Raw genomic sequence first — 25,244 nt, 5'->3', positions numbered from 1 at the left:
TTGATGATTGGAATTACATTAGTAGAGTGTGATCTAAAGCTATATGTTCTTGAAGTCTGGCATTTTTTAAGACCTGGTAAAAACAGGGAAAAGGTAGCCTGATTTTAATTCCTTCTTTTGACTTCGGGGCACACAATAGGCCGAGTTTCTTCAATCATAAATGTCCGTAACTCTTCTCATACCAACTCGAATTTGTAGAATTTTGAATTCCGAATACATGTAATCGCTTTTTATCATTGAAGAAAGACGGTGTGAGTTTATGAATGAATATTTTTTTGTGTTGATTTATCTCGAGTGTGAGTTAGATTGTTATGTGTTTATGCTAGTTCAACCATGGCAAGTTGGATGGCGTTCTTAGACCCAAGTTCTAGACCGTGGTGGTGTGGTGTATATGTATCCTTGGTTTGAAATCCGCTGCCCTATTGTTTGTTTGTGTGGTGTTTCTGTATCACAAACGGATCTTAGATCTATCCTTTTTTTTTCTACCATTCCAATTGAATTCTAGATTTTTAACCAACCGAACCTGATTCCTATCAACCAGTTTTTTGGCCGACGTTCCTCATGGCTTTGTTTTGTAGCTTTTTGTGTTATTCTAGTAGTTTAGTTTTTTTATGTGTTTTTCAAATATTGTTGAATTTGCTTACATAATTTTGTTTTCTTGACTGATGTATGAGTGTAAGGTTACATTTCTTTCTTTCTGGAACTAGTTCAATTTTTTTTAATTATAATGGTTAATTATATTTTAATTTTTAAATTTGGTTATTTATTCCAATGGAGAGATATTGCAGATCGGCATGCACTTTTTGTTTAAATCACAAGTTCACAACATATAGTCTAATGACTCTAAATCAAGAGCCCTTGTACACAATTTGAAGAAGATCCTTCTAGACCTCTGGATTATATTACGTAAAGTAATTGTTGTATTACACTATTACTATTACACAAAACGATGGTAATCTTAGACCGTGAGGCTTGGGTTGGGGCTTAGGTTGGGGCATCGGTTAACACGTGGAATTTCAAAACTCAAGTCTCAAACCCACTTTGAAGAGGGTATGGTGGGCGTGGCTTGGCTAGCGTGGCCAAGCCACATCAATTTTTTTTAATATATATATATATATATATATATATATATATATATATATATATAACCAAAAACTACATAAACATACAAAATAATTATTAAAATAAACATACAAAATAATTATCAAAATAAAAAACTATCATTCTTCGTCGTCTTCGTCGGTTTCGAACCCAGGAATCGTTGAAACATGTTCCACCAAATCAGATCGAAGGTTGTGATGTATATCCCTTGACTTTATAAAAAAATCAATTGCCGCTTTATCTCCGTCTGTTACGTTACCTGGTTGGGGGTCATCATCATCATAGTAGGTTACGACCGCTCTACCTTCATCCTCCAAAATCATGTTGTGAAGAATGATACATGTGTACATCACGTTTCTAATCTGATCCTTGTCCCATAGTCGACAAGGCATTGCCAATATTCGCCACCTTTTCTTCAAAACACCGAATGCTCGCTCGATGTCTTTACGTGCAGCCATCTGGACCCTGTTAAACTTTAATCTCTTTGGATCTGCGGTACCGTGTCTTGTGAACGATTTTACGAAAACCCCCCACTCTGGGTAAATCCCATCAACTAGGTAGTACCCGTACACGTTTGATATTGTGTGAGAAAAATGTTAAATATGGTAAGGTATTTATAAAGGAAAATAATTTTTTTAAACTAACCCCAACGGCTAGGCCAATGGCTAGCCAACGGCTAGTTTGAATTGGCCATTCACAGCCCGCCATATCAGCTTGCTCCCCCGCCCCACGCCCGACTTGAAAGCCAAGCCCCAAGGGCCACGCCCCAACCCAAGCCCACCCGGGGTGGTGGCTTGGGCGTTTTCCCCCAACCCACGCCCAAACCCCGTCCCATACCCCACGGTCTTAGTTATGTGGTTTTTATATTGATGAAAGTCACTGAGTGTGATGTTTTCCTCTGCATCTGTTGCATCAAGCACTGACAATACGAACCCGGGCGATTATTTTTGAACCTTGCTAAGAAAGTGGAGGGGTAGCCCGGGCACCCCCTCAACATATGCTAAATCCGCCCTTGACGTATAGTTGAAACATTGGTTGTCGGGTTCATATCCCCTGAAGCCGTTTTATATCTAGCCTTTTTTCCAAATTTGATATGCAACTGCAACACGAAGATAACCCGTTAAAAGAGCCCTTATCCCTACCCTATCAAGTAGAGAGAGGTGGAGGAAAGAAGGAAACACTTCCTTTATAAGAGCAGAGGCTAGAGATGGGTTAGATTGGGTCTTGCGGGCTGGGTCTTATCTTGGGTTGAACCCAACCCAAGTGTGACCTTATATATATATATATATATATATATATATATATATATATATATATATATACTAGTTTACAGTCCCGTGTTCTACACGGGTTGAATGATAAGATTGGTTGTATTCGAAAAACAGAATAATTACAAATTTTGAATTATTCTTGATATTGCACATGTTAATTATAAATTTTGATAAAAACATATTACCCTAACATGAACTATCCATACCAAGTTAAAGAGAATAACAATACTCACTATAAATGACGCATTTAAGCAAATACTTTATATTTATTTGTTACTTTAGTAATAATCGCCCCCTTGCAGTATGCGCATATAATACATATATGTGTGAGCGCTCGGGGGACAAAAGTGAAAGTGCACTAATTTTAACGTTATTTTACTAATTTCGTGAAAATAACGTTAAAAGAGGGGGGTGGTTAATCATGCATCATGTGGTGGCGTTGATAGCCGAAAGACAATGGGGTACATGCACTAATCGGCAGTTGTCTCAATTGCTGAGTGTTTTATGTGCCTTATGTCCATCCAACGCTTGATGCAAAACTACTATCGAGCTGGGGGTCTCACTGGAAGCAGCCTCTCTATTCCTACGGGGTAGAGGTAAGGTTGTCTACATCTTACCCTCCTCAGACCCTACCTTAGCTTTGCTATTGGTAGGATTTACTGAGTATGATGATAATGATGATTACTTTAGTAATAATTATATATATATATATACATACATATATATATATATTGTAATTATATTTATATTTTTATGTTATTATACATAAAGAATGTGAAGCAAATTCTTAAATCTCATCCTTTTCTTGGGGAATGAGACAAATTAGAAAAAAACTGATGAACACATAAAGGTTTCTTTAAAGTTTTTGGATGATAATGAGAAGTCTCTTAAATCTTAATTGAGATAGAGTTGTTGGCGCTCGAGATGGATTGTGATGAGTATATCTAATTATAATAAAAGATTTCATTTAGTGTCATATAATATTCTCTCTTTAAATTCATTAATAATATTATTATCTGTTAATTAAATTTTGTTTGAGTTAATAGATTTTATAGATAAATTCATCCATTTAGTTGAAATAATCACTTCACTTCACTATTTAAATATACACTCAAATCCGAGTGTATAATTAAAAAAAATATTTTTAATAACGTAATACCATATTTCTTAGATAATAGCAATTAGTTTTTTCAAAGGTAAACATATTATTTAATTATATTTTTACTTGATTTATACAAAACAGATAAAGTAAATAAAACCATATGCTTATCCATTTTAAGAAATAATAAAATCATAGATAATTTATATATTATTTAATCATAAATTAGAATTAGATATTATGAATTAATAATATCATTAATTAATTGAAAGAGAAAATGTCATGTGCTATTATTTGAGGTCTTTTATTAGAGTTAGATATTTATATCTATTTGTTATTATATGTTTATAAATATTAGATTATTAGATATTTATTAATATTATTACTAAATTGATGAAAAAATGCTATGTTGCATTAGATGAGTTAATTTATCATAATTAGATGACATGTGGCATTAGAAACACTCTTTTATTATAATCATTATATATATATAAATATATATATATATATATATAAATATATATATATATATATATATATAGAGAGAGCCGCTAAAATAGGAACCACCCCCAGTTGTAAGAGCCGCGAGAACCACTCTCAACCAATCAAAATATGACAACCCAAAGGGTATTTTGGTCATTTAACTCAAATGTCAAATCCCTCTCTTTCTCCATTTAATGCATCTGACACCTTTCTCTCTCTTTATAATATCTCACACCTTTATAATATCTCACACCTTCTCCTATTTCATCTCTCTCATCTAGAACCACAAAAACCTGCAACCTTCCAATACCTCTCATCCCCTCTTTCATCCTCCATGTTCCTGACGACAACCACTTGCCGAAACACCCCCCTCCGTCTCCACAGTAATCGCCGGCCACCCAACTGCGGTGACGGCGCGTGATGCCGGTGGCCCCAAACAACGATATAGAGATCCGACCATCACTTTGGGTGGCGGTGCACCACAAAAACGGCAGCAGCGGCGGAAGGCGGTGGTGGGTCGGTGGTGGAAGACGGTTGTGCGAGGTGGTTGGTCGGAAGACGGTGGTGTGGGAGGTGGTTGGTGGTAGTTGTGAAGAGGCGGAAGGCGGTGGTGGGGCGGTGGTTGGTGGGAGCCTTTGCGACAGCCACGGTCTTGTCCAGCCACCATCACCTGAAAACGAACCGTCGTGGCCACCATCTCTCCTGCCACCCTCGCCGGAAAATTCAAACTCATCTTTCTGGTTAAAATCTTGTTATCAATGTTTCAGTTTGTTGTTGAATTCAAACTCATCTCTCTGGTTAAAATCTTATTATCAATGTTTCAGTTTGTTGTTGAAAAGTTTAGATTTTTTTGGTGGGTTTTGTTGCATTTGTTGATTCTTGGCATATACAAAAGACGATGGAGGTTTTGTTGCATTTGTTATCAATGTTTCAGGTTTGGTGGGTTTTGTGACATTAGTTATCAAAGTTTCAGTTTTAGTGGGCTTTGTTGCATTTGTATGCTTTGATTCTCATGAGTTTTGATCTGTTTAGATTAGGCGGCGATGATGAAAAAAAAACTAGATTTTGATGACGATGGCGCGGCAAGGTTGGCGGAGGGTAGGTTTTTTGAACCTGCAACCCCACTTTTGCAGCCTTTTGATTTATCGGATAATCTGAGCCAAACCCCGTTTTTTTCGAGATACACTTTGTTTTGATGTTGTTGGGTGCGTTCGTTTTTTGCGTAAAAATGTTTTTGTAAAAAAAAAAAAGTTAAACCGTAAACGTTTAACATAAAATGTAAACTTTTTAACGTAAAACGAAAAAACGTTAAACGTAAAATGTATAAAGTTTTACGTAAAATGTTAAAAGGTTTACACAACACGTAAAAAGTTTTACGTTAGCCGTAAAACGTAAAACGTAAAACATAAAACGTAAAAAGTGTTACGTAAAACGTAAAAAGTAAAACGTAAAACGTAAAAAGTTTTACGATTTCTGGGTGCGTTCGTTTTTTGCGTAACAATGTTTTTGTAAAAAAAAAAAAAAAAGTTAAACCGTAAACTTTTAACGTAAAATGTAAACTTTTTAACGTAAAACGTAAAACGTAAAAACCTTAAACGTAAAATGTATAAAGTTTTACGTAAAACGTTAAAAGGTTTACACAACACGTAAAAAGTTTTACGTTAGCCGTAAAACGTAAAACGTAAAAAGTTTTACGTAAAACGTAAAACATAAAACGTAAAAAGTGTTACGTAAAACGTAAAAAGTTTTACGTAAAACGTAAAACATAAAAAACCGGCGCGTAAAACGTAAAAACGTAAAAAATGTTAACGTAAAAAACCGGCACGTAAATCGTAAAAAAACGTTAACGTAAAAAACCGGCGCGTAAAACGTAAAAAACCGTTAACGTAAAAAACCGACGCGTAAAAAACGGCTTTAAAAAACGGCGCTTAAAAATGGCGTTAAAAAAATGGGCGCGTAAAAACGGCGTTAAAAACGGCGCATAAAAACGACGTTAAAAAAACGGCGCGTTAAGAAAACGCCGATCGAGAAAAACGACGCGTTAAAAAACGGCGTTAAAAAAACGGCGCGTAAAAGTATAAAAATCTTTTAAAAAAATCTGAATTTAAAAATGTTTTTAATAAAGAAATTATGTTTAAAAAGTAAAAGTAATTAAAAGTAATTAATGAATAGGACAAAAAGACAATTAAATATAATATATATATAAAAAGACAAAAAAAGTAATTTTACTTAAATACCCTTTTCAATTAAAATATTAAAGACATAATAAGACAAAAAATAGTTAATATTATTTTTTAATACTTTTAATCTCATCCATTCATCATCTTGATCTAATGGCTAGAAAGTGGTTCACGCAGTTCTTACAACTGGAGGTGGTTTTCATTTTAGCGGTCCCCTATATATATATATATATATATATATATATATATATATATATATATATATATAAGGGAAGGCTAGACAGAAAACCCTTAAGTTTTTAGAAAACTCTCGAAACTCAAATCTCCCCCCATTTTTACCCAACCTCCCGACATTTTTTTTGAAAAAAATAACACATGTAAATACATGTTTTAAAGTGTTTTGGGCAAAAAAAAACAAAAAAGCGCCAAAGGGATGTTTAAAAAAAAAATAAACAAATTTCAGCATTGTCCGGTTGCCTAACATGTGTTAGGCACAAAAGACAGAAACTTGCTGATTTTTTTTAAATCATTCCTTCGGCGCTTTTTTGATTTTTTTGGCCCAAAACTCTTAAAAACATGTATATTACATGTGTTATTTTTTTCAAAAAAAAAAAATGTCGGGAGGTTGGGTTTTCTAGGGTTTTCTATATATATAGGGTATCTATATAGCCCTTCCCTATATATATATATATATATATATATATATATATATATATATATATATGCAATTTAGAGGTGCACAAAAAGCTGAACCCGGACCTGGGTATTAAAAAACCGGGCTTTAAAAACCTGAACCCGACCCTACTCATAGGGTAGGGTACGGGTATGCATATTCTCATTAGTTGTCGAACCCGGGTTTTTTCGTACCTGATTTATACTCGGGTTTTAGAAATGTATGCACTTTGATTATTCTAGTTCCATGTAACATGTAATCTTGTTACATTAAAGTTTTAAATAATTAAAGTTTATATTTATAAACCTAAAAATGACGTTGGAAATAAAAAAACCACAATGTTCATGTTTATACCCATCCGAGTTTTTTGAATACCCGCCTGGGTTCTTTTACATACCTGGCCAATACCCGATCCAACCCAACCCGAACCCAGGTACATAGGGTTTGGATTTTCTAGCCAATACACGGACCCGATTTAGGTATTGTCAATACCCGAAAATTCAAAACCTGGTCATACCCGTACCCGGGTATTAACCTTAATTAATTGTCAATTGGTATGGGCCGAAAACAGGCTTATTTGATATGGTTTCAGTCCGGGTCATAAGCCCATTCCACCCACGAATGTAACAATATTAAACCCTAACTACCTAACCACTTTCGTCTCTTCTTTCTTCCTCATCGTCTGCTTCTTCTTTTAAGGTTAGGGTTTCTTCTGCTCTTCTGTCATTTCTTATTGTTTCTGGTAATAATTACGTCTCTATGTTAATTTTTCTGGTAATAATTAGGTCTCTAAGATGAATCTCTGTTCGTATTGATGATGAAACTACCTTATTTTTGCGTTAGTTATCTGCTTCATAGGTGCTCTAATTATAACTAAATATAACATGCTTTGTTGTGTGTTTTTGTGACATCTTGCTTATGTTGATAAACCATCACTTTTAACTTTTAATTTGTGTATTAGTTGTGCATTCATCAATTGCTCGTGTCTTGTCAAATGCGGTTATTATTTTTAATTTTTCCTTTTTACAAATTTGAATGGATATCAATGTTTGGATTATTGATTTCAGTTTAAGTAACATGACTGTGAATACTGTTTAGAATAAATGTAATTTGGTAGTTTTGGCAACAGTAATGCAAAAGGAGGATGCTAGTACATCATCTTGTTTATATATAGATTCACAGTGTTGTTAATATGTGATATCTTTTAATGATTCCTTGCATAGACGTTTAGATGCTATCACTTTAACGTCTTTCTCATGGTTTCTAGGTTTCAGCCTTGTGCCCCTGAAGATAAGAAAAGCTACAAGAAGTCCTCTTGTTATCATCTTTTACATTCACAATGAAGAAGAAGCTGCAAAAGGAGGCACTTTCCGCTTGTTCTACTGCTCTAGCCACCACCACAGTTGACCTTAAGACCGTAATCCACGACCATGCTCTGTTCTTTGACAAACTAGTCGAATTAATCCCCGCAAAGTTCTACCTTCCGGTCGATGAAGATTCGAAACCCTGGTTTCAAGGTCTCAGCAAAGGCAAAAAAGCGTCTCTTAAACAACAAACGCGTGAAAACATCAAGAAATCCCGGCGTGATCGTCTGGACCCGGAGAAATCACAAACCACAACCCTAGATCTTCTAAAGAAAAGCATCAGTAAGAACGCAAACGAAGATAAGGATTCAGACGAAGAGGACGACGACGACGAAGAGGAAGAAATTGAAATCAAAGTGAAACCGGTATCGGAGTTTGACGGTGAAACCAGTAACAGTCACAAGTCTGTTACATATGAGGAGTTACAACAGAGACTGCATCATAAGCTTGAAATGCTTCGCGCGAACCGAGGCCAGGGGAAACGAACAATGATAATGAACGAGGTTAGAAAAAGGGATAATTATACCGACAAGAAACGTAAACGGGAAGATAAAGACAGTGGTAGTAACAATAAAGATGCCAGTGGTAGTGGTAAGGGAAAGGGTAAGATCGAGGCCGATTTTGAATTCGGGAAAGTGAAATTGGGAGACGAAGATGGAAACAGGAAGAAAGCGAAAAAGGCTTCGAAAGTGAAAGAGTTGGAGAAAGCGAAGAAGCTGCATGAAGCTAAGAAAGAAAATGTTGTGGTGGCTAAAAAGCATTCGTGGAAGGCTGCTACGGAAAAGGCGATGGGAGTGAAGGTTCATGATGACCCAAAGCTTTTGAAGAGGAGTTTACAGAAGGAGAAAAAGAGGCGGGAAAAGAGTGCGGGGAAATGGAAGGATAGGGTGGAGACGCAGGAGAAGATGAAGGAAGAGAAGCAGGCGAAGAGAAGAGGGAATATAGAAGAGAGGGCTAACCAGAAGAAAGCGAGGAAGATTGCTAAGAGAGAGAAGAAGCTCATGAGGCCTGGGTTTGAAGGCCGAAAAGAAGGATATATCGGTGAAAAAAGTGGTTAAAAGGTGCTAAATTTTTATCCTTGTTTGGAATTTTCTTTGTATTTTGCTTTAACCATGGAGTTTTTAAGTTGATTTTGATGATGGGAATTACATTAGTAGAGTGTGATCTAAAGCTATATGTTCTTGAAGTCTGGCATTTTTTTAAGACCTGGTAAAAACAGGGAAAAGGTAGCCTGATTTTGAATGAATTCGGGGCACACAATAGGCTGAGTTTCTTTAATCATAAATGTCCGTAACTCTTTTCATACCATCTCGAATTTGTAGAATTTTGAATTCCGATTGCTAGAAATGTTGCAATTGTAATCATTCATTCTTTTTATTTCTTCAGAATTTTGAACGTGGGTTACTAGTAGTTGTCTTTCCATTCTATATGTGATCGATTTTTATCGTTGATGAAAGACGGTGGAGTTTATGAATGACTATTTTTTTGTGTTGATTTATCTTGAGTGTGAGTTAGATTGATGCGTGTTTATGCTAGTTCATCCATGGCAAGTTGGATGGTGTTCTTAGACCCAAGTTCTAGACCGTGGTGGTGTATATGTGTTTATCCTTGGTTTGAAATCCGTTGCCCTATTGTTTGTTTGTGTGGTGTTTCTGTATCACAAACGGATCTTAGATCTATCCTTTTTCTCTACCGTAACCTGATTCCTATCAACCAGTTTTTTGGCCAACGTATAGTCTTATCACCTATATGGCAAAAATCGAGATTATTAGTAAACAAATGGCCTTAAATGATCACTATCCACTGCATACGCAAATGTATACTGCTGGTAATCCATTATCTTTCACTTGTGGTGTAATTTACACGGTTGATGTACTCATCTACGTATGTTTGGTGCTACCAATTTTTGTTAAAACATCATGAAAGCGCGTATGGGTCACAATATAAGTCGACCACACTTTCAATTCTTATATCGTGGTCAATTGGAGTTATGGAGGTAAGAGGAATATCGGACACAAGCTGTATGAATGGAAAGAAGATGGATACTCTGGTGTTGAAGTTAGGGTTACACCCATGCGCACGGAGATTATTATAATCAGGGCTACCCGTACCCAGAACGTTCTTGGTAAATTCTGATTGTACTTTTTTCTTATTTATTTAAAAACTGTTGCGTTTTTTTTATTAGACATAATAATAACTCTTTGGTTAATGGGATATTAAACCTGATTGTGCAGGTGAGAAGGGAAGGAGAATCAGGGAGCTGACATCACTTGTTCAGAAGAGATTTAAGCTCCCAGAAAACAGTGTGGAGCTTTATGCTGAAAGGGTTAACAACAGAGGCCTCTGTGCTATTGCTCAGGTTGAGTCTTTGCGTTACAAGCTTCTTGGAGGCCTTGCTGTTCGCAGGGCTTGCTATGGTGTTCTAAGGTTTTTATGGAGAATGGAGCTAAAGGGTGTGAGGTATGTAAATACATGGTTATCTTTCTTTTATTTCTTTAAGCAATTACTATTACTATATAATACAATTAGCAACTTAAGGTATCACCCATCCATTGTGCCGTTTCATCTACCCGCATGAAACTACCAAACGGTTGAAGTGACAATATTCCATCCCACGCACCTTTTGGACATGGTCACTTTACATTTGACAATCAAACTCACTATGGAACCGGCAAAATATCCAAACCAACGCGTCTTTCGACGTCGTCACTTTACTTTCAGCAACCAAACTCATGCACCTTTTGAAAAGAACCAAACCGGCGCGTCAAAACAATCCACCCGTTTGCAACCGTTTCATGCACTATATAACCCCCACCATCATTCATCTTCCGCCACCGCTATCTTCATCTTTTCTCCTGTCTACAGCGCACCACTGTTTTTTGCCTCCCCCTGAATACCCACGAACGAACGAAGATCGATACAGGTTTCTCTCTATTTCCTGTTTTGTTAGTGTTCAAAGATCTTTTTTTAAACTTCCTCATTGTCTTCAGTAATACATGCAATTAATCAATTTGCTTATGCGCTTTATCAATTTGGTACATAATACAAAATTGCCCTTCGTTCGAACCAACAGACTTCCGGCACTGGCCATGGAGGCCGGCCACCGATGATGATGGAGAGAGAGATGTGGTTGTGCGCTGGCGGTTTTATGGTGGTGTCCGGTTCTGACAATGGGTCAGCGTTCAGGCTATGGTGGCGGTGCGGTGGTTTGGTGGAGAAGACGAGGCATTTCAATACTTAGAAAAAGAAAGAGAGGACTTCACGATTGAGCGATGGAGGGTCGACAGATTCCGGCCAACCTAAGATGACCGAGCACGGCGGCATCCATGCGGTTTCCGTTGCTTCAGCAGACTACGAGTTTACGGTTGGATTTGACGGGCTTCGACTTTTAATGGCAGACTCCAGCCAAGAACAGGCCATCGTCCGATGAATCATTGGAAGATGAAATGGTGGTTGTGATGGAGAATTGGAATGGAGTAGTTAGCAGTGGCATAAATAAATGGTTTATTTGGTAAGTTAAAAACCGAGGGCGCCGACGGTTTTATTGTGTTTATCAAGATTTTCACTAAATCCATTTAAAGATTTTAATAAAATATATGGTAACAATTTTTTTGGGAAAGTAATGTAATAAAAATTATAACTTTAAAACAAACACGCATCTCTGTCGCAACATAAGTAGAAATTTACCAGACATTTCCAAAAAAATTTGCTTCCATCCGAACCATTTTACCCCTTGCAAAAAAGTCATGACACTTTAATTTATAATTTATTTTGTTCATATATCCGCCATGCGAACCGTCACATTAATTTATACAACAGCATGTTGATTTAATATTAAGCATTATAAAAAGTTAGGGATATGTCTGTTCACAAGAAAACCAAGTCGGTTCATAAATGAAAAGAATAATTCATTAGTGATGATTTCGCTTATTAATTTTCGCATCTAATATAGTGATGCTAAAATGTTTATTATATTTGCCAACGCTTTTTTCAGGTGATTGCTAGTGGAAAGCTTAGGGCTCAGCGTGCAAAGTCAATGAAATTCAAGGATGGATACATGGTATCATCTGGTCAGCCAGTCAAGGAGTATATTGACTCTGCTGTCAGACATGTACTTCTTAGACAGGTTTAGGAATTGACTTGACGCGTTTTGACTGACATTTTCAAGAATTAACTGAATTTGTTAATATCAAACAGGGTGTTCTTGGTATCAAGGTTAAGATCATGCTTGACTGGGACCCGACTGGCAAGCTTGGGCCCAAGACACCGCTGCCCGACAATGTTGTAATTCATATGCCTAAGGATGATGTGGTCGCACTCCCACCCAAAGAAGTTGAAGAATACATGCCACCACTTGTGCTTGGTGATGAGCCCTTGCCAGTCTAAATCTATGGTGATCCAAAGACTTCCTAAGTTTTGGAAGATAAATTTTGGATATATTATTGTTGAATTTGCTTAGACAACACTTTTGTTTTTTTGACTGCTGTAAGAGTGTAAGGTTACTTTTCTTTTCTTTCTGGAACTAGTTCAAGCAGGTTTTGTTACTTTGTTACTTTTTTTTTTAATTGAATTTTAATGGTTAATTATATTTCAATTCTGGTTATTCTATTCCAAGTTCTATTAAATTTGTAGTGATTTTTGTAAGGGTATTTTTAATTGAATTCTAATGCATAACGGAAAAACCGTGGTTATTTCACTATAACAACCAACTACAAATATAAAACCAAACCAAGTCTGTAGTGACGGAACATTTGAACAGGTGGTTGTCCTCGGTAAAGACTGTCCGTTTTGTTTTAAGTCATGGTCATTGATTTATTTTACTGACCAGAATCTGGTCTGCAACCTCTTTGAAATCTCAATCTAAAATGTTGACAACAAGGAACTTGCTGCAAATGTCATAGGTTTGGTCATTCTTGTTACGCTGCATGTTGTCGGTTGGCGTCCCATGCTACCTCACCCGGTGCCAAACACCAAAACGCCATAGTGCCAAGAGGGGAGGTGTTACCCTAATAGTCGTGAGGGAGAAGAGAGATGGGGCCCATGTGCACCTCAACCAATCACCAATTTTTTCTTTTCTTTCATTTAGTTATAAGTTAAAAAAAACACAACATGATAGTTAAAGGGTGAGTTACGTGGCAGGGCATTGTGTACCTTATAATTAAATCACAAGATATAGTCTTATCTTATCACCATGACTGTGATTGTTTGTATGTATGGGTCGAGACGACTCAGACGAGGCACATAACCCTCTGGAGTATATTTAAGAAAGTAATTGTTGTATCATGCAACATGATGGTAGTGCATTGTTCATATTGATGGAAGTCACTGAGTGAAATGTTATCCTCTGTATCTGTTGCATCAACCAATGACAATACCAACGGTTATGTTCTGTAACTTCAGAACGGGATTCGGCCTACTCAAGAAACATTGATAGGCATTTCTAAATCTTTAAATCATTTCACGCAAAAGGCCGAGAACACACAAAACAACAATCTCTTAAGTCTTGTTTAAAAATCTACTGGATTTAGAGGGAATACAGAAGAACTTAGAGGGTGATGAAGCTCAATTCTTGTTTTCGCCTCAACTCGTTAACACTTCAAGTGAATATGTAGAAATTCAAAGGGCGACTGTTACCTTATGGCGTGAGGTCGAAGACAACTACTAGTGGTTGGAGAACACTCTAGAAACACACGCTTTTAAACAGAAAACACCACTTGAGAAGATTCTTACATGATAAAGCACAAGAAACTCTGACAGAAAAAGTTTCAGTGGCGCACCCGTAAACAACCCTCCTAAGAAGTTGATTGCTGCCAATCCAATCCAATGGACTGTACTTACTACCGTATAGCACAAACAATCCTGTTCAACTACCACTGGATCATTTAGCGAAAAAGATTTTTTTTTTTGATGTGATATGTGGCATGATTGCGAACATATTATTATATTAACTGCTTGTCTAACTAACCAACATACCACTTCAAATAGTAAGGAAATTCCATGAAGCTAGTGTTGAGGCTGCAGCCAAGCTTCTTGGTAGATAATAACAAGAAGACTTGAAGTGCGTCGACAACTACCAAGAATGGATCCAAATAAGATGACATTAATCCATGAATGTAGACCACGAATTAACCATGACTTCATTGCTGAGCCAACAAGATATTATATTCTGCATTTTTAGTGGTTTGAATAACTACTTTTGTCAGTGTAGTAATCTGTTGTCATGAGGAAATATTATGGTGCAGTGACATGGTTGGCATATGAGAAGGGACATGAATGCACTTGTTTGTTATCTTTAGGGTTATGATTGCAAGACTCAGGACACTCAAATAATCTGTATTTTTGAGTTTTTGTTTACACTTCTCTTCATCAACATAAATTGCATTTTTTAATTATGAAATCACTGTTAGTGTTACTCTTCTTTTCTAAATGAGTATGTATGTGTAAAAGAAAGGTATGATGGTTTAAAAATCGTTTGTTTAAAATGGCTTTCAAATTTATTATAATATTATCAGATTTTGAGAAGTGTGTCCCACATCGGAGGAATGGTGAAGTTATAAGAGAGAATTCACTATTTAAAGCAAAGCAGGTGGTATGTTGAAAGGCACGCAGCCATGCAGTGAGCACAAAGCGAACTATTCTTTCGCCTTTTACTAAAGAATACCGTGTGCTCGTTGCTTTTAAGTGGCATACGCCTATTTTTGGAGAGTCCCTTTCATATTAAAGGGCTCCAACCAATCTTTAAGTTTAAAGTTCATTTATATTATGCAAGACTCTTACTATGTTTGTAGTTTTCGATGATTGTATTACCAAACTATCTATAATGACAAGCTATGAAATATGAATAGCATAGCAAACCAGTCAGTATGTTCACGAAAACATTATGTGCAAACGTCAATATAGTTTTGCCAACGACAAGTAACTGAACCGGTTGATCGGTTTGGGTTTTATAAAACTCAATTTTCGGTTTGGATTTTGAATTAAAAATAAAAAATCCATTCCCCAAAGAAGTAGATCTTCGCACCCAGTGGAAATTTAATGGTATCGATTTGGTTTGTTACGTTACCGGCACTCACTTTAATAACGAAAGAAAAAATATAAAAATTAAAATCGTAATATGTCCAAAAGAAAATCGACAAGTGTTTCACATCGACCGTAAGCCATAAAAACTGATACCGGTTCCAATAATACCAATACCAGTACAGGTGATCGGTTCGTCATGGTACCGGTACGCTACTGCCGTACTGGCACTCATATGGCTTACGATACGTCCAATAATACCAATACCAGTACAGGTGATCGGTTCGTCATGGTACCGTTATGCTACTGCCGTACTGGCACTCATATGGCTTACGATACAAAAAGTTACTCTATTTTGATTAAAATTTTATATCGGAATGTCAATGAAAAAAATAAGCACGATTACGTGTTCAACTTTATTAAAAAAACGTTAACGAATTCAAGTTAATAGTGTAAAATCAATTTAAATAAAATATTAGATGGATTAAAGGCGTATAACAAATACCGGTTGATACCGGTAGTGACGTTGTTAGATGGGAGTCGGTTTTATTCGGTTCATCACGCCACAGGTACAATCCCGGCACTAAGCGATATTGAAGCAGTTTGTTTTCTAAACTAAAAACCATTTTTTTTATTAGAACAGAGTCAATGGGCATATAATGTCAAGCAAAGTCGGACCTAAGAAATTTTTCCATGCTGTGCAGAAATTACTAGGGGTCGTTTGTCTATCGCTATTTAATAATTGTTTTGGTCCGTTCAAGTAGGATCGCTTTCGGTTACATCGGACCGGGTCGGATCAAGAATATAAGGCGATATAGTTATCTTTTTTGAATATATATATAGGGAAAAGATCAAATAGGAAGTTTATTTTGGCTAGGAAGTATAGGAAGCAATCTTAGCCGTTCATCATCTTTTTTTAAATTTTTGGACGCGTGGGCTTTTTCGTCTTTTTACATTATCATATCTTCGTTCTAATTCGATTATAGATTATGTTACCTCTCTTCTTAGTTCATCACTCTCATAACATAATTGAAGATTCTATAACCCTAAATCGCCATCGATCGCAAATTCACCTCTTTTCAAACGTTAATCTTGTTTCGTTCGTCAATTCGATAACTTCAATGTCTTCTTCAGACTCTGCTGGTATGTTTAGCTTCAATTTTGAGTAAATTTTTGTTATTTTTTTCGAATTTCATTGTTTTACGTTTTATAATTCATGTTCTGTTATTAATATTTGATTTTTCATAAGTTTAATTGTTATTGTTGTATAATTTAACATAATTCGTTTGTTTTGTTTCTTCATCATTTATTGCGTTTTAGTGAAGAGTTGTGTTTTATGATATTAATTAAATTATATGCATACAAACTTTTAATTTAAGATTTATGTAATATAAAGCTATAACTGTCATTGTTGTACAATTTTTGTTTGTTCATCATTTGATGCGTTTTACTGAATGTATTGCGTTTTATGATTTTATCCATAATAGTTCATATACAAACTTTAAAGGTCTGTATTTCTAAATTATTATTAACATATTTTGAGATTTTACACTAAACACATTATTATATAAGTTGTATTGCGTTTTATGATTATTTGTTAAGTGTTTCAGATCACATGATGCGTTTTACTGAACGTATTGCGTTTTATGCTTTTATCCATATTAGTTCATATACAAACTTTAAAGGTTTGTATTTTTAATTTTTTATTAACATATTTTTAGGTTTATCACTAAAAACATTATTATGTAAGGGGTATTGAGTTTTATAGTTTTTTTAATTGTTTCAGATAACATTTCCAAGTGGGAGAAACGTGTATGCTTAAACAGTGGAAGAAAGTTTTTCAAACCTAAAGTCAGTGGATCCATTACACCTGCTGTTGGAATGTTTTTTAAGTCATTTGATGAGGCTTTTGCGTTTTATCAGAGATATGCACTTGCTGCAGGTTTTTCTGCAAGAAAAAAATACCTCTTGGAAAAATGATGGTGGTTTAGTGAAAATAAGATATATTGTCTGCTCAAAAGAAAGATTTCATGTTAGCAAAGAAATAGATTCTGGTTCAGTTGAGAATAGTAAAAAGATTGTTAGACGTAATAGAGGTTCAAAAAGAGTTTGGTGCAATGCTCATGTGAAATTAATATTAGAGAACAATAATATGTTTAAAATCTACTACTTTGAAGAAGAACATAATCATATGTTTGTTGAAGATGAAGATATTCATTTCTTGCCGGCTGCCAGAAGTATCGATTATGTGAAAGAAAGTTTTATATCTGGATTGTCTGCAATCAATATTGGACCTGTTAAAACATTCAATATTAGGAAAACAATGGTTTTGGTGAAGTTGGTGCTAGTAAAGTTGATTGTAAGAATTATAGAAGGGATTTGAATCTTTACATCGGAGAGTATGATGCAGAAATGGTAGTTAGGCGTCTTATTAGGAAGAAAGAATGTTGTCCTGGTTTCACATGTGATTATGTTATTGGTGAAGATAGAAGATTGAAAGGGCTTTTTTGGGCTGATGAGCAATCAAAAACAAATTATACAGTGTTTGGTGACATATTTGGTTTTGATGCTACTTATAAATCAAACAAGTAAGTTTTTTTCATTTATTGCGTTATATATTCTATTGCGTTATATATCTTGTTCTAATTTTTCTAATGCTTTTTTAATTTGTTTTTTATGTAGGTATGATTCAGTTTTTGTACCATTTACTGGTATTGATAATCATTTTAGGAATGTCACATTTGGTGGTGCATTACTTGGTTCGGAGACTGCAGATTCTTATAGATGGCGTTTAAGGTGCTTTGTTAATGCTTTTGGAAGTGAGCCTAAAGTTGTTGTTACTGATCAAGATGCTGCAATGAAAAGAGCTATTAAGGATGTACTTTCAAGAAGTAGGCATATGTTATGTATGTGACATATATGGGAGAAAGTGAAGACAAAGGTATTAACTGCGTTTTATGATATAACAAATTGCAATTTTATATTGTTTTATTATTATTGCGTTTTATGTATTATACAATAAGATCCCCAAACATTTTTATCAATATAATTATAAAACAATTGCGTTTTACCATCAATGCATTATCTTTATCATTTTCAATATATTGGGTTTTAAATTATTGCGTTTTATGTTTAATAATTTTATTACTTTTTATTTCAGGTTGGTCCTATTTTGTCAGCAAACATTGATTTTAATACAAGAATGACTCATGTTGTTTGGAATGATACTATTACTCCAGAAGATTTTGAAACTGAGTGGCATTCAATAATGTCTACTTTTGGATTGGAAAATCATGAGTGGTTAAAAGATATGTACGATCTTCGATTTGATTGGATTCCCGCTTATTACCATGGAGAGGATTTGGCTGGTCTTATGCGTACTACGTCAAGATGTGAAAGCGATAATTACTTCTTTGGTCAGATTTGCAATCCAAGATATACACTTGTTGAATTTTTCACTCATTTTGAGACTGCAATGGATATTCAAAGGCATGAGCATAGGAGGACTTTGTATTGGAGAAACAAGCATCAGAAATATATACCAAAATAATTTTTAAGGATATTCAGATTGAAATTGATGCTGCCATTACAAAGTGTATATCAAAGTCTCTTGATACTGTTGGTGATGTTCTATATTTTGAAATAAAGGATTTCAAACAGCCGTGCACATCTTTTTTCAAGGTATTTTTTAAATTTATATTGTTTTAAATATCTATTGCGTTTTATTTTTTCCATCTTTTGTTGCGTTTTATCATTATATGATCATATACTTATATCTGTATTATATTTATTATTCATTGCGTTTTATATTACATTTCACTAATTTTATATAGCTTTTTAATCTTATTTACAGGTGCAATACAACAAACAAGAAGATGGTTTAAGTATAAGTTGTTCTTGCAAACGGTTTGAACAATTTGATATATTGTGCTGCCATATATTTTATGTTCTACGGTATGATGATATAACTGAGTTTCCTAGAAGATATGTTCATAGAAGATGGATGAGAGATGTTGTTTCAATTGGATCAAATCATTGCAATATTCGGTTTGATGAAATTGGTAGGAATAGTGAAATTGATAAAGTTTATGGAGAAATCGTTGTTGCAAATGAGTATGTGGTTAATAGGCTGGTTAGCGATTTAAATGAGCTGTGTCATTACAGGGATCATATTAAAAGTTATATTGATAAAGCGGATGAGGTTATGGTTGTTGCGCCGCCTCCTAGTCGCAAAGAAAGATTTGCTGATATTGGAGGGAACTTAGAAAAATCAGATTCAATGATTCGTGTCCCGATCAAAATAAGGACCAAAGATGCGGTGTACAAAAAGGATCAAGTCTAATCATGAGATTGCAATTCAGAAATCATCAAAGATCCAGAAATCGTGCCGTGTATGTGGTGGAAAAGGACATAACAGTCGCACATGTAAAGATAAGGTTTCTTCTAATGCTATAGGTTCTAGCAATGCAATGTAATTATGTATACAAATTCTGTCAAAATCAGATATCAATAAGAAAAAAAAAATTTGTCATTGCGTTTTATGATGTATAGGTTTCATCTTTTTTTGTTACTGCGCTTTGTGATATCCTTCATAAATATCAGCTTGTTTTGGTTAATTGCGTTTTATGATAACAACAGTATATTGTTATTGCGTTTTATACATAGAACAATATACCTATTTTTCCTACAATGGTCCCCCGTTAAAAAAACTTAACGGAGTTAAGCTTTTTTCCAAATTACAAACAGTTTTTTTAGGGCTTTCGATTAGAACGACGATACGAGTACATTGATGTAAAATTGCCTTGAAACGATGCTCCAAACGATGAAATCGGCGCTTCAATTCGGGTGTTTAAATTTTCATTTAACCAAAATCAGGTCACTTGGAGCACCATTTCGAAGTAAGTTTTACATCAATGGACTCGTATTATCGTTCTGATCAAAAGCCCTAAAAAATCTGTTTGTAATTTGGAAAAAAGCTTAACTTCGTTAAGTTTTTTTTTTAACGGGGGACCATTGTAGGAAAAATAGGTGAAACGTGAGACTGGTTGTGACAACTCGTAAATCAGCGACATTATCCGTACTTCTAATTAATCACGTTTATTTTTATTAGTTGTGTGCGTTATCGATCACGTCTATAATGCCTAGCAAAGCTGTATAATTTTTTTTTACATGATTATGCAAGATGGTAATTTTCAAACAATTGTCGGTACACACACAAGACAACTCGATAACGCGAACGTTGATGATGAACAAAACGAAAAATTCTAAATTTGATTATTCTATTTTGAGTTTTCATACGATTATATTGTGTGATATTAAAGGGTTAATGCCCGATTCCATTATAGCGTACATTATAACGCTTCCAAGTTTCAAACACGTATGCTCCTAGATATATATATTATCGCCTGGGAACAATACTAACTCACTCGGACTCTACGAACACTCGATTGAAACATCCCAAATTCTTGCATTTAGCATCCTAAATCGCAAAACTGAATTGTTATCGGCCACCCAATCCAATTCCCACCTCTAAATATTGATGACGATGCAAATTCCATATTATTAGAAAGCAAGATTTAGACACAATGACTATTCTATACCCAATCTGGATTGAGTAGTATAAAAGATGGACAGAATTTTGGCATACACCATATCACCTACTCACTAGTGGTTGATGATGAGGACTTTTGTGTCATATATCTTATATCTTTACTAAAATTTTTTATTAGTATGGTTTATATATATAATTAAAAATGTGTTGGACCATTCTTGAGACCATACCCTCTCGTTTGACTCAGGTATGGTGATTTGATGAAAGAAAAATTATGGAAATGATTGAATTGATATTAATTACTATCCACCATATTGTGTGGATGTAGGAAAATAAGTTGCCAATTTTTTTTACTCAACAAAATCCACTCACGTGGTTACATAGGACTTTTGTCCAAAACTTTGGTGCATCAAAAGATCCATGTGATCAAAATGGTGTAATATATATGTATATAAAATAAAAAGTTTCTTTGTCTAGATATTTTACATGGATCATGCCATCATGGTAATGGGTCAAAGTAAAAGCCATACTTCATTTATGGCACCCCATACCATCATTGATTTAAATATATCCGAACTCCATCATACATGTATATCATACCATACCATCTTAACCCAACCCATTCCTCCTTTCCTTTTATTTCAGCCGTGAACAACACAACTGATTTTCTCTTCCTCTCTCGAACAAGATGACCGGAGCTTGGGATTCCGGCCGGTGCCGACTCCGACAAACCCGCACACCTACCTCCTACACCTCTCTTCCTCTGATAACACCTATACCCCCCCCCCCTCTTCGATGTATGAAACGGACCACCACCATCGTCGGGTGGTGGTGGTGAGCGACAGCTGGCCCATAGATAACGACGACAGAGAGAGAGAGAGAGATCGGCGAAGGTTAATCGGGGCCGGCCACCTCTCACGGTGGCGCGACAGCGAGTCGATGGCGGAGCCGTCGCACCGTCGTCCAGAAACGCCGCAAATCAGCGGCAATGTGGTGGAGGCGGTGGTGTTTTGATGGCGGCTGTTGTGGTGTTACGAGCTCCGTCAGTCTTGGCTCCAGCTTTCTTCTCCGGTAAGCTATCCGTGATTCCTCTTCATCTTTATCTTTCAGATCTGTAAAGATCCATATTTTTTCCGGCCGTTTGGTTATTCGTGTTAGGTTGTTGACAATGGTGATGACTTGCTAAAGGTTGAAGATGACGTTGATGACGGGGGTGGCAGTCGACGGCGGAGGAGGTGTTGTCGGCTTGGGTTTCGGTTCGGGTTTCAGATATGGTTCTGGCCGACTGACGACGCGGGGGCAGTGGCGGTGTTATTCTGGGCTCCGGATCTTTGTTGGTTTGGTCAACCACGAGTCCGACATGTTTCAGCTTCTTCAGGTTCAGTTTGGAGTTCTGTGTTTCCATTCAAGGTTGCGGATTCAGATTATGTTACAAGAAGATTCGGTTCAAATTATGGTTTCGGTTCGAGCTTGCAGTAAATTGGGTCAGAAATTGGTTCAAGTGGATTTGTTTCGGGTTTCAGGTTCGAGTCAAGGAGGTCAACGGGTCAACTTAGTTTCTGTTCGGGTCAACCCGGTCAAACCGAGTCCACACGGGTCAACACTTGGTCAACAGCAGTCAACACTCGGTCAACTCACGAGACCCGGTAACATTTAATCGACGCGAAATTTCGTTAATTAGTTGTAGACTTTATAGTTTAGATTACGTGAAACCGAGCTCGAACCGAATATATTTAGTGATTGGTTCTTATATTTTTACAATGCTTGACGAAAAGTTTTGGTATATCTTGATTAAATATATTGTTTGCGACATTGTTGAATTTTGACAAAATAACGACAACTGTTGTCGGGCTATTCCAAAAACAGAAGAAACTCTGTCCGATTTTCGTAAAAACCCGAATTCCAAAACGTACTTAAAGCTTAAAACGACACTAGTTGAATTCCAAGGTTTCTTATAAAAATAAATATAGAAGTATCTTTCTTTTGGCGACGTTTTATTACGTAGGAAGTGAATTTATAATATCTCGACAAGAACGCTTTACTAGTCAACGATGACTCGAAATTTTTTTTATAAAATAAATATAATTGTTTATATTTATTTCAAAGGTCGTTAATTCATATGCTTTTATAAAAATGTATATATAACGTTTATATTTATTTCAATCGATGGAATTCGGAATTCATATATATTTCAAACGTTTAGTATACGAAAATCATGTAAAATAAATATAATTATTTATATTTATTTAGATCACCTAGAATCCGAATTCTTATAAAGTGAATATATTTGTTATATTCATTTCAAACATCAAGTTTCGAGCATATATATATATATATATATATATATATGTATATCTATTTATTTATTTCCATCCTACGAAAACTACAACGGAATGTTACCGTATCATGTACAACATTTCGAATACGCACATTATTCATCTTTACCTTCCTTCGTAGAATCGTTGAGTCAGCGATTCGGTAGAGCTCGGACACGTAGTTTAACTACGTTGTTTTATTAGAAAACTCATAAGTGTTCCCTCGTAGGAATGTCGTAGTTGCACGCTAGCTAAATACACGTTCTTGGAACAACACTACGGAAAGGCTAGCTTTGCCCAGGAATGTCAAGGTGAGTTCATAACCCCCACTTTTTACTGTTTTACATTTTTATAAATGTTTTCGGGGGTGGAAAGACATGCAAGTTTTTGCAAAAGCAAACAATATTTTGATGAACGAAAACACATATTTATAAACCATGTTGCAAATGAATTTCAACGAACTCGAAGGGTTTACGAAAGGTTTATACTAAACATACCGGTTTTACAAAACGTGCATGATTTTCATGACTAGTGACGGGAATGTCCTAGTTACTACAACGGAACTGGGTTGGCCTGCGTACGAAAAACGAGACAACTCAGTGAGATCATGTCCCCCTTTTCTTTCAACGTTTCGGTTCACAACTTTCGGGGGAAATACATGTCAAACTTAGGTATGATTAAGTTATGGAATGAACTCTTAGATCATGTGAGCATAGGCTGTAACTGAGGTGCCATTAATCCTTTTGAGGACCAAGGAACAAAGGTTAGATCTAATGGGTACGGGCGAGCCCCACTCACGGTCCATGGGTGACCACTTAGAGTGCTGTTGTGTCCAGCGTCGAGAGTTCGACACTTAAATTGCCTACGCGGGTTGAGTACCTCCTATGTCGTCGCATATATTAATGTCCTCGCGAAACATTAATGATCAACATGTTCATAGACGCTTTACATACCAACTTACAACACTATAACTTTCAAATGTTTTTAATATTCATTTGACGCAAACTCATAATACATGTATTTACAAACTTTGATAATGTTTTCAACTTATGTACAAGTAAGAGGACGTGTTGGTCCTGCTTACAAATACTCTTTTGGGCTCGGCCCATTCTCTCTCGTGCAATGCACGAATACTCTTGTGGGCTAGACCCACCGTTTTCATATAACATGCCAAGAAACTGATTTTACTAAATTTTCTCCACAGCTTTTAAACCGGTATACAAAAAGATTTGTTTAAAATCTTTCTAAAACAAACTATGAACTCGCTCAACTTTATGTTGACTTTTTCGCATGTTCTTTCTCAGGTTGCATTTTTCAAAACTACGGAACGGTTGGAATAGGAGAACCCCACAGGATTCGAGTACTTAGCGGCGTTCACTTGCTAGAAGTCTTAGCTTATTTGCTTCCGCTGTGCAATGAAGATACCGGTCCAGTCACGCCAGCTCTGATATTTCGGGGTGTGACACTGGTGGGGGGGATATTCTGAGGTGGGATTATTAATGGCCAATAAGGTCTAGGTGGGATTATTACAGGCCAATTCCCCTTTACAATTCTAACAAACACATAAAGAACCATATCTAGGTTTTCAATATTTAAGATTTAAAATAATAATATGCAATGACATTTTTGTAATTATGTGAAACATCAAATACAAACTTTTTGGTTGCAGTATCGTATAAATTTAATAGTATATTGTATGCATTGTTATTTCACAAAGGGGCTGAAATTTTATATAGTGGAAATATCGTTAATAAGTGAAACATTAGTAGTATGACATATGCATTGGTGATTACATGTCATAGTTATAAATAGAGTAAATTACAAGTTTTGTCCTTTATGTTTGTACCAAATTGCAGGCGGTGTCCTTTGTCTTTAAAATTGACGAGTTTTGTCCTTAATGTTTGAAAATCATGCACGCCATGTCCTTTAGCCCTAACTAAGTCAAATTTTTTTGTTAAATATGGTCATGTGTCTTGCATATGAGGATATTCTTGTCATTATAGCTCTCTAGGGACTATTGAATAAATACTTTGATATTTAAGGGGCTAATTGTTAATTGTGTAAGAAATAAAGAGTAAATTATAAATATTAAAAATCTTCTCTCTCTCTCTGACTCTCTTTCTCTCATATATTTTCTTATCTCTCCCTTCACCCACTACCACCACCCTCTCCACCCCCACCACTGCCTTT

General features: G+C 35.7%; 3 protein-coding genes, 1 long non-coding RNA gene, 1 other non-coding gene and 1 pseudogene across 7 annotated transcripts; 5 read left to right on the top strand and 1 right to left on the bottom strand.

Annotated features, from left to right (window-relative positions):
* Positions 1-481: 481 nt before the first annotated feature.
* On the bottom strand, positions 482-10,091 carry LOC118489154. Its single transcript, XR_004886530.1, has 2 exons — positions 9,871-10,091; positions 482-523 (listed from the first exon to the last, which is right to left on the bottom strand). It is a non-coding gene; the product is annotated as an uncharacterized LOC118489154 (long non-coding RNA).
* LOC110889098 (ribosomal RNA-processing protein 14) lies at positions 7,464-9,648 on the top strand. Of its 2 annotated transcripts, XM_035986810.1 has the most exons (3): positions 7,464-7,549; positions 8,075-9,232; positions 9,558-9,648. In XM_035986810.1, the coding sequence occupies exon 2, from the start codon at positions 8,147-8,149 to the stop codon at positions 9,227-9,229; it is 1,083 nt and encodes a 360-aa protein (XP_035842703.1). In that variant the 5' UTR covers positions 7,464-7,549; positions 8,075-8,146; the 3' UTR covers positions 9,230-9,232; positions 9,558-9,648. The 2 variants fall into 2 exon arrangements, with proteins under 2 accessions (XP_035842703.1, XP_021992294.1); XM_022136602.2 differs by lacking the exon at positions 9,558-9,648 and having other exon boundaries at positions 8,075-9,479.
* Positions 10,091-12,719, top strand: LOC110891553 (annotated as a pseudogene).
* Positions 12,720-14,778: 2,059 nt separating this feature from the next.
* On the top strand, positions 14,779-14,897 carry LOC118489546. The gene has a single exon (XR_004887567.1). It is a non-coding gene; the product is annotated as a U5 spliceosomal RNA (small nuclear RNA).
* Positions 14,898-16,309: 1,412 nt separating this feature from the next.
* Positions 16,310-19,530, top strand: LOC110891552 (protein FAR1-RELATED SEQUENCE 5-like). The gene is made up of 9 exons (XM_022139258.1): positions 16,310-16,331; positions 16,799-16,873; positions 16,975-17,130; positions 17,210-17,436; positions 17,505-17,776; positions 17,871-18,066; positions 18,349-18,660; positions 18,756-18,869; positions 19,042-19,530. The coding sequence occupies exons 1-9, from the start codon at positions 16,310-16,312 to the stop codon at positions 19,528-19,530; spliced, it is 1,863 nt and encodes a 620-aa protein (XP_021994950.1).
* Positions 19,531-21,350: 1,820 nt separating this feature from the next.
* On the top strand, positions 21,351-24,800 carry LOC110889097. 2 transcript variants are annotated; one of them, XR_004886529.1, is made up of 4 exons: positions 21,351-21,810; positions 21,898-22,385; positions 23,284-23,365; positions 24,359-24,800. XR_004886529.1 is itself a non-coding variant. In XM_022136599.2 (4 exons), exons 1-3 carry the CDS (start codon positions 21,728-21,730, stop codon positions 23,292-23,294), a joined length of 552 nt encoding a protein of 183 aa, XP_021992291.1. In that variant the 5' UTR covers positions 21,351-21,727; the 3' UTR covers positions 23,295-23,365; positions 24,359-24,800. The 2 variants fall into 2 exon arrangements, 1 of the variants encoding a protein (XP_021992291.1); XM_022136599.2 differs by having other exon boundaries at positions 21,928-22,385.
* The last annotated feature ends 444 nt before the right edge of the window (positions 24,801-25,244 follow it).

This window comes from Helianthus annuus, chromosome 17, assembly GCF_002127325.2.
Source record: "Helianthus annuus cultivar XRQ/B chromosome 17, HanXRQr2.0-SUNRISE, whole genome shotgun sequence".
NCBI classification, from domain to species: domain Eukaryota; kingdom Viridiplantae; phylum Streptophyta; class Magnoliopsida; order Asterales; family Asteraceae; genus Helianthus; species Helianthus annuus.
This window is presented reverse-complemented; position numbering and strand designations above follow the sequence as displayed.